This window comes from Tupaia chinensis, unplaced genomic scaffold (assembly GCF_000334495.1).
Source record: "Tupaia chinensis unplaced genomic scaffold, TupChi_1.0 Scaffold141320_1, whole genome shotgun sequence".
Taxonomy (NCBI): domain Eukaryota; kingdom Metazoa; phylum Chordata; class Mammalia; order Scandentia; family Tupaiidae; genus Tupaia; species Tupaia belangeri.
Genome location: NW_006201183.1, coordinates 175,750 through 185,378, shown reverse-complemented (window position 1 = coordinate 185,378; position 9,629 = coordinate 175,750). Strand labels below are relative to the sequence as shown.

Genomic DNA, 9,629 nt, shown 5'->3' with positions numbered 1-9,629 from the left:
ACATATTTTCATGAGCCTCTTTTTTTTTTTTTGGAGAGGTCTTTTTTGCTATAGGGCACGTGCCCTTGCCAGAAAGACAGAGAGAGACAGAGAGACAGAAAGCGAGAAATCACCCCCCAGGGGGATGGCCACGCCACACTCCCTTCTCCTCCACTCTCCTCTCGGGATTTTGGGAATGCACACACACGTGCCTGGTGTGAGTCTCTGTCACCTCCACTCTCCTCTCGGCTTCTCCTCTCAGGATCTTGGGCACACACGCACACGCACCCAGCGTGAGTTTAAGCCACCAGGTCTGGGACTTGAACCGCGGTCCACTATGTGGGAGTCCAGCGACATAGCCATTACGCTAACTGCTGGTCCCCAAATCAGTTTTTTAGTCAAAAGTTTTAAAATGCTATTTCACCAGTTCAGTCTTATGTACTTAATCTATCTTCTGTTGTGGTTCAATCTTCCCGATTAAATTCTGGGATATAATATTCAACTCCAGACTTGTCCCTACAATTAAGTTGGCCATTTTCTTAGTTTTTGAACTCTTATTTCTGTGTGTTAGTGTTTAATTTTTCTGGTATAGCACTCCCTTGAGAACTTCTGGTGATCATTTCTGGTGTTGGTAAATTCTTTCAGGTGTTGTTTATCTGAGAATAATCTTGTCTTTTCTTTCCATATGAAGGATAATCTTGTTGGGTACAGTATTCTTGGTTGAAATTGCTTTTTTCTTAACACTTTGAATATATTTTCCCATCCTTTCCTCCCTCACATTGTTTCCGATGAGAGGTCTGCTGTTAGCCTAATGGGATATCCTTTGTAGGTAACTTGCCATTTTTCTCTTGCTGATCTTAGTATCTTGTTTTTGTCTGTGGTTTTGGGTCAATCTGGCTATAATGTGTCTTGGAGAAGATCTTCTTGGGTTGATTCTATTTGGAGTCCTTTATATTTCTTGGGAATGGACTTTGAGTGTCTCTCTAAGTTTGGAAAGTTTTCTTCTAGGATTTCATGGAATAGATTATCAATGCCCTTAAGAGTCTCTTTGACTTCTTGGATACCAACTATACGGATGTTTGGACATTTGATGGTATCTAGTATTTCTCGTATATTATTCTCATATTTTGGGCAATTTTCTCAGTCTTTGTGGTGGATTTTTCTAGGCCAGCTATTTTCTCTTCTACATCCAAGATTCTACTTTCTGTTTGATCTAGTCTGCTTTTAATACTTTCAAGGGAGATTTGACTTCCTGTATTATAGCCTTTATCTCTAACAGGTCCATTTGATTCTTTTTTAAAGTGTGTAATTCCTCTTTTAGGTCTTGCAAGAATTTTCTCACCCCCTGGAACTCATCAGCTCCTTTTCCTGCTTCTTCCACAGTTCATTGTCTTTCTTCTCTTCGATCTCAGTTAGTTTCATGATTATGAATATTCTCAATTCTTTACAGATATTTCCATGATTTCCATTGACCTGTCTGTAGATGAAGAGAAGTTATTCTTTTCTCTTGGAGGAGAGGTATTTTGTTGCTTTTCTATATTTCGTGTGGCCCTGCGGTGATTTCTAGTCATCTGATGGATGTTGTGTTTCTTCCTAATTCTTGAAGTTCAATCTGAGCATTCAGGGGCGTGCAGAAGGAGGTGATCTGGAATCTCTTTGCTATTCCATTTTTATCCCTTTATGCAGCAAATTCAGTGGATATTGAGGAATATGTTAACCCTAATAGTACTTGGATATTAGTTATGGTTCCTTTAGATCCATCTAGAAACACAGTGAATGGAGATTGAGGAGCAGAGTGAAGAGATCAAAGAAAAAAAAAACAGAGAGAAAAAAAGAAAGAGAAATTAAAGGAAAAAAAGAGAAAAAAAACAAAAACGTATTTTTTTTTAGAAAAAGCAAAAGATAAAAAGTCATGTGGCATGTGAGCACACTGCACAAAATCACTACTTCTCAGGAGCCATGGAGGAATCTTCTTTTCTTATTTCATCACTTCAACTGTTTTATTTCTTATATTTTGGCTTTGTGAAATTGTTGTGAAGGTAAGGTCATGCATTGCTAGAAAATAAAAAGATGGAGACAATAAGCTTCTAATGTGTGTATTTCTTTTAATCAGGCTAGGAGTTGTGCTGTGTAACGTTTGTTGTGCAATGATTTCTGGAGGCTTCAAATTTGTCTAGTGTCCTTTTCTGTTTCCTCTTTTGACTATGGCTTACCTAGTACCCTCAGAGAGAGTCAGTCTTCTACAGTCTTTTCATTTGTAAGTCACTGCTATATTACTGAATCCCCTTAGATGTGTAGTAAAGCATAGGGAGAAAAGGTTGTGGTACAGCTTTGAAATTTATGGTGTGTTTTGCCTGATACCCGAGAGGGGCAGGCCTTGAACATTCAACCACGAGTTTCTCTACCTGCTGTATGCCTGTGGATAAGGTCCCCTGGTCAAATAATTCTTCTTGTATCACATGCGCAAGGCACCATACTTGCTTATCCCTATGAGGGCATCAGTTTTGTGACAGCCCAAATTATTCAGATAAGCCAATCATGTCTTCTCAAGGGGACTAGGGGTCACCCCACTCTCTTGATACTATAAAGTCTACCTCCCATAGGCCTTTCTTATCCAGTCCTTTCCTGAGTGCGGTTCCTATGCAGCTCTGCATGTTATACAGTATACTCCAGGCTACATGACTAACAACATTTATTCCATCTGTCTGGTGTTGGGTGTTCTTTGTTTAATCAACCTCATAACTCTAGGTTGGGAATCCTTCCTTTCCAAAAGAGTGAAAATGAAGTAAACAAAACAAATGTGTTTTACTATATTGTAATTAAATTTCAGTCTTTTAGTAGGATTGTGGCTTTTGATCTTCGAGTTTGCTGATACCCCATAGTGGTTTTTTTTTTTTTTTTTTTCCACCTTAGATGAGACAATAAGGATAGAGGGGCCTGAAATGGGAATAATTCCCTTCACCTGGCTGGAATAAAACTATTAGTAAAAAATCTTCATTTCTCTTTTTTTCCTTGAAATCACTATTTCTCAGGAGCCATGAAGGAGTCTTCTCTTTTGCAGAGTCTTAATCATGAAGGATGCTATATTTTATTGAGTACTTTTTCTGTATTGATTTATATGATCATATGGCTTTTATCTTTCCTTTTGTTAATGTGATGTATTACATTTATTGCTTTGCATCTATTGAACCATCCTTGTATCCCTGGAATAAATACTACTTGGTCATAGTGTATAATCTTTTTAATATGCAGTTTAATACTGTTTGCTAGTATCTTGTTGAGGATTTTTGCACCTGTGATCATCAGGGATATGAGCATGAAGTTTGTGTGTGTGTGTGTGTGTGTGTGATGTCCTTGTTTGGTTTTGGAATTAAGATGAAGGAGGCTTCATAGAACTAATTCTGGAAGGTTCCTTCCTTGTGAATTTTTAGAAATAGTTTAAGGCGAATTGGGGTTAGTTCTTTCAAAGTTTTGTAGAATTCAGAAGTAAAGCCAACAGGACCTGGGCTCTGCCTTATTGGGAGACTATCTATTACTGATTCAATCTCATTGCTTGTTATGGATCTTTATGGATCTATACAGACTTTCTATTTCTTCCTGGTTCAGTCTTGGTAAGCTAAATGTGTCCAGAAATTTGTCCATTTCATCTAGATTTTCTTTTTTGTATGCACATAGTCGCTCATAGTAATTTCTGATGATATTTTGTATTTCTGTTATATCCGTTCTAATAACACCTGTTTCCATGTGATTTGATTTATCTGGTTCCTTTCTCTGTTGTTCTTGGTTAATCTAGCTATTAATGAGTCAATTTTGTTTATCTTCTCAAAGAACCACCTTTTGGTTTCATTTACTTTCTGTATAGTTCTTTTAGTCTCCCTTTCATTCATTTTTCCTCAAATCTTTATTATTTCTTTTCTCCTGGACTTTTTTTTTTCTTGTTGTTCTTCCAGTTCCTTGAATTGTGTTGTTTGGTTGTTATTTGCCACCTGTCTGTTTTTCCCTTGTGGACACTAATTGCTATGAATTTTCCTCTTATAACTGCTTTTGGTGTGTCTTATAGGTTATAAACACTTGTTTGTTCTTTACTATTGGTTTCTATGAATCTTTCAATTTCAGTCTTAATTTTTTCTATAGTTGTGAAGTCATTTAAGAGTAGGCTGTTTAGTTTCCACGTGATTGTGAATTTAAAAGGGCTCTTTTTGTAGTTGATTTCAAATTTTATTCCATCGTGGTCAGAAATGATGCTAGATATAGTTTCTATACCTTTGAATTTGTAAAGGGTTGTCTTGTGCCCTATCATGTAGCCAGTCTTTGAAATGTTCCATGTAGGGGTGAGAAAAATGTTTATTTTGTGGTAGTTGGGTGAAATACTGTATAGATGTCTGTCAAGTCCATTTCATGTATGGTATCATTTAGATCATGTAACTCTTTTTGTTTAGATGATCTGTCCAGAGGAGTCAGTGGGGTGTTAAGATCCCCTATAATCATAGTGTTGAAATCTATCTCTCCCTTGAGATCTAACAGTCTTTCTTTGATGTATTTAGTTGCTCCACTGTTGAACGTGTAGATTTTTACAAGTGTTATATCTTCTTGGTGAACAAGTCCTTTTAGTACTATATGATGTCCTTCTTTGTCTCTTCTTAGATCTTTCATCTTCAAGTATATTTTGTCTGATATCAATATTGTTACTCCAGGCTTTTTTTGGTTTCCATTCGCATGGAATATTTTTTTCCAGCCCTTCACTTTTAGTCTATGTATGTCTTTATCAGTGAGGTGTGTTTCTTGTAAGCAGCATTTGGATAGTTTCTACTTTTGTATCCATTCAGCCTGTCTATGTCTTCTAATGAGAGAATTGAATCCATTAACATTGAATGTTGTTATTAATATTTTCGGATTTATTCCTGTCATTTTGTTAGCCATTTTCTCAGTTGTTGTTCTCGTATTTCTGTTTTTCTCTTTTTAATTATCTTGATACAACACTCCCCTCAGCACTTCCTGTGGAGCTGATCTAGCATTGGTAAATTCTTTCTGTTTTTGTTCATCTGAGAATACTTTTATTTACTCTTTGCATTTGAAGGATAATCTTGCTGGAAATAATATTCTTTTAATGTTTTGAATACATCTTCCCATTCCTTATTTTCCTGCATTGTTTCAGGTGAGAGGTCTGATGTTCGCCTAATGGGACTCAGCACTTCCTGTGGAGCTGATCTAGCATTGGTAAATTCTTTCTGTTTTTGTTCATCTGAGAATACTTTTATTTACTCTTTGCATTTGAAGGATAATCTTGCTGGAAATAATATTCTTTTAATGTTTTGAATACATCTTCCCATTCCTTATTTTCCTGCATTGTTTCAGGTGAGAGGTCTGATGTTCGCCTAATGGGACAGCCTTTATAAGTAACTTGACATTTCTCCATTGCCACTTTTAGAATATCATCTGTAATGATTTCTTGCTTTCTGTCTCTGTCACACCTGCTGTGTTTGTATGCCCAAAATCCCAAGAGGAAAATGGAAAAGGAGGTATTATAACATGGCCATTTCCCCTGGAGGGTGATTTCTCACTCTCTCTCTCCATCCCTCTCTGGCCAGCATACATGACCTATGGAAAAAATTTTAAAAAGAAAAAAAAGAAAAGAAAGAAAAAGAAAAGAGAAACAGAAATGAAAAAGACTGAAGAAAAAATGAACAGAGCATCAGTGAACTGCAAGAAGGTGAGGAAACTTTTGGAGATGGATACATTTATTTATTTATTTAAATATATTTTTAATTTCAATTTCTTTTATACATACAATTACATATGTCACTTAGTTTGCAAAGTGAATATTCTAACATGTATACATTCCTCACCAATCCAGTTTGAAATAGTATACACATTATCCTCAATGGACACTAACCCATCTTTCTGGCCCACAAATGCCCCTTCCCTCTATTTCTCTCCCCAATGTCCCTTCTCAGTCTCTCCTCCTTCACCCATTCTCTTCCCACACTGTATCCAGTATTTATAACCATTTTCTATATTTCTTTTATTTTTTAAAAAGAATTATTTTATTCATTAATTTATTTCAATTTGACCAGAGAGAGACAGAGAGAGAGAGAGAAAGAGGGAAAGTGAGAAAGTCAGCCACCAGGTCTGGAACTTGAACCATGATTGGCCATGTGAGAATGTGCTGTGCCTTAACCACTATGCTACCTGCTGGTTCCATCCATTTTCTATGTTTCTATATCCTCTGGTCATTCCGTTTTAGCCAAAGAGTGTGGACAGTCAGTATATATTAAGTGGAGACATACAATGCCTCTCCTTCATAGCCTGACTTGCTTTACTCAGCAGTAAATCTTCCATATTCATCCACTTTCTGTTAAAAGTCAGGGTCTTGTTATTTTTTATGGCTGACTAGAGAGTATATGTGCCACCACTTTTTCAATCCATTTATCTGTTCATGGACATTTGGGTTGGTTCCATGTCTTAGCAATTGTGAATAATGCTGTAATAAACATCAGTGTGCAAGCACTTTTCCAACTAAGGATTCTTCTGTTCTTTGGGTAGATACCAAGGACTGGGATTGCTGGATCATATGGTAGTTGTATTTGCAGATCTTTGAGGAATCTCCATATAGTTCTTCACAGTGGCTGGACCAATCTATATTCTCACCAACAGTAGAGTTCCCTTTTCACCACACCTCTCATTTTTAAAAAAATCTTAGTCACTGATGGTTTCACAGGTGTCCATATATGCCAAAACTCATCATCTTGTACACTTCAGATGTATGTAGCTTACTGCAATCATATTTCTTCAACACTGGTATTAAAAACAAACAAACACAAAATCTGTAACTAAAACCTCAGATGACATCAGTGTGTAAGAAGGAAGTGGGATGGATGATTAAAGTGAAAAACTGACTGGGAAGAAGTCATTTTCTAAGCTTCTTGTTTATTTGGGAAGTGGGGCTCCACATACCTACTAAAAGTAGAAAAAAACTTTTAAAGGTGAATTTTGAAACAAGAGCCTTAAAAATTTATAGGTAACATTAAGAAAAATAGATTGTATAACTTTCAGACCAGTGGGAAAGAAAGAGCAAAAAATACTAATGAATTCAACTAAAGCAGAAAAGGAAAAATTAAAAATATAGTACAGAGATATTGGGAAGTATTGAAAGAACTTTTTATTCAAGAAAATAGAACACAAAGCAGGCCTGCAGTAAGTAGAAATTAATAAACTTGAGGCAGAAATAAGTGAAATGCAGAAGAAACACTGTGAAGTTGACCAATAAAAAGAAAAAAATATAAAGAAAATAAAGTCTGTCAAGAACTAAAAAAGAAAAAAGGGCCAGCAGATGGCATAGTGGATAAAGTGCCAGACTCCCACATGCCTGACTCTGTTTCGAGTTCCCTGGACCTGGTAGCTGGAAATCATTCCAGGCACATGTTCATGCATGTCCAAAATCCCAAGAGGAGAATGGAGAAGGGATTGCATATGGCCAACCCCCTTGGGGGAGTGCTTTTTTATTTCTCTCTCCCTCTGTCTCACTCTGGCAAGTAGGTGTGCTATGGGAAAAACTTTAAACCAAACAACCCACGTGACTAAAAACATGCAGAAGAGCATTTAACAAATTTCCAATGCCATTTTTTTTTATATATAAAAACATACATACCCCATATAAACACACTTAGTAAACTGAACAGGGAAGAGAGTTCATCTAGGAAGTATAACTAGAAAACCCTGGAGAATCAACTGGCACTATTTGAATCAATGAGAGAGTTCAACAAGGTGACTAAATATACAGGACTAACACTAAACCTGGTATCGTCCCTCCATAGCAGCAGTAATCAATTAGAAAATATAATAAAAATATTTTTCATAATCTTCAATAATAGTTACCTAGCAATAAAACTGACAAAATAATTTTATTCAGAAATGTACAAAACTTTGAGAACATTATTTTAAATTATAATCTCTTGAATTTCCTTCAAAATGCCACTTAAAAAACGTTTAGGTGGAGACCAGCAGATGTCAACGGTTATGTAGCTGGGCTCCCATGTAGCTGACCGCAGTTCAAATCCCAGACCCGTTGGCTTGAAACTCACACTGGGCAGTGCACCTGCGTGTTGAAAAATCCGGAGGGGAGAATGGAGGCGAAGCAATTGCAGGGTGGCCATGGGGAGGTGGGGGGTTGTCTCTCGCTTTCTGTCTCTCTCTGGCAAGCACACGCCCTACAGCAAAAAGTTGAGGTGGTTCAAGCACACCGGTCATCCCTTCTGCAGAATTACACTGTTAGCCTATTACGGTTGTAAAATAAAACACACCAGAAGCCGCAGCACCCACCAGCCTTCACCTGCCTTGAGCACCTTACGAGACAATGTACAGCGATTGTGCCCAGCCCTCCACGTGACGACGCCCCACTGTTCCTCGACGTAGCCAATCAGAATGCTTCAAACCGTGTCGCCACGCCCCCTCCGTGCCTCCCGAGGGCCAGCTTCCGGTGGCTGGCTGGTCTCCCTCGCCCGGCGGGGCCAGTGCGGCTGCGCGTCGCGCCCTGATTGGTGGAGAGCTTTAGGCCTGCGCGCGCAGCGCCCCTTGGTTACTAAGGGCGGGAGCCCGTCTAGGGCGCCGGCGGCTAGTGCTGGCTCAGGCCGAAGTCGACGCCTGACGGCGCTCGCCATGCCGAACCGCAGGGCCAGCCGCAATGCCTACTATTTCTTCGTGCAGGAGAAGATCCCCGAGCTACGGCGGCGAGGCCTACCCGTGGCTCGCGTGGCAGACGCCATTCCTCACTGCTCGGCAGACTGGGCGGTAAGGCCCGAGGGCTGGGCAGTTGGACTAGTGGGGCGAGCGGCAGGGCATAGCTTGGAGGGACAGTGACCGCTTGGCCCCTGCTCAGGGGCGAGGGGAGCCCCAGGGTCGGCCAGGGCAAACCAACGTGAGCTGCCTTCCTGCCAGTCGAGGCGCCCGCAGGCATGGGGCCCAGCCGGTCGTCCTCACCTGCCTTCTCTGTCCCCCCACCTCGCACAGCTCCTGCGGGAGGAGGACAAGGAGAAGTACGCAGAAATGGCTCGAGAGTGGAGGGCCGCCCAGGGAAAGGACTCTGGGCCTTCAGAGAAGCAGGTAAAGCTGGCGAGGGAGGGGCAGCCAGACACCTGGCTCTCGGGCCTGCTCAGCAAACCAGGGGTGGACCAGGGGGCGGTTTGGGTTAGTACTAGCGGAGTGTTTCGGTTTCCACCTGGCATCAGAGGGCCTGCTGAAGAAATAGCAGATGGAGGGCTGGGCTGGAGGGATGCTGCTTAACAGAAACGGAGTTGCATGTAGATGGGAGCGACAGCGGCTAGTGTCACAGAATGCAGTGGATGGACACAGCCGGCCACAGCCTGCTGTGTATTTAACTACAGGGACGATTTTAAACACTACCAACACAAGTAATGACAGAGACTGGAGATGCTGACTGCACTAATTATCCTGAATGAGTCATTACACACTGTATCCTTGTAAAATCACGTCGAACCGTCACAAATGTGTGCCGTTATATATTAGTAAAGTATTTTTTTAAACAGCAGCAGGCTTTGTATCTGGAACACATATTAGTGTGACTTGGTGGCGAAAGGCCTGGGGAGCCGCTGTTAGGAAACCTGCAGACAGTAAACTGTGATCAGCAGGGAGTG

At 40.1% G+C, this 9,629-nt stretch overlaps 1 protein-coding gene across 1 annotated transcript in view; it reads left to right on the top strand.

The window, feature by feature from the left end:
- Window positions 1–8,517: 8,517 nt before the first annotated feature.
- Window positions 8,518–9,629, top strand: part of MAEL (maelstrom spermatogenic transposon silencer) — a 35,480-nt gene continuing 34,368 nt past the window's right edge. Inside the window, exons 1-2 of the mRNA XM_006163053.2 lie at window positions 8,518–8,766; window positions 8,986–9,078. Coding sequence (XP_006163115.1) covers window positions 8,635–8,766; window positions 8,986–9,078 — 225 coding nt within the window. The 5' untranslated portion in view covers window positions 8,518–8,634. The remainder of the gene's footprint in view (window positions 8,767–8,985; window positions 9,079–9,629) is intronic.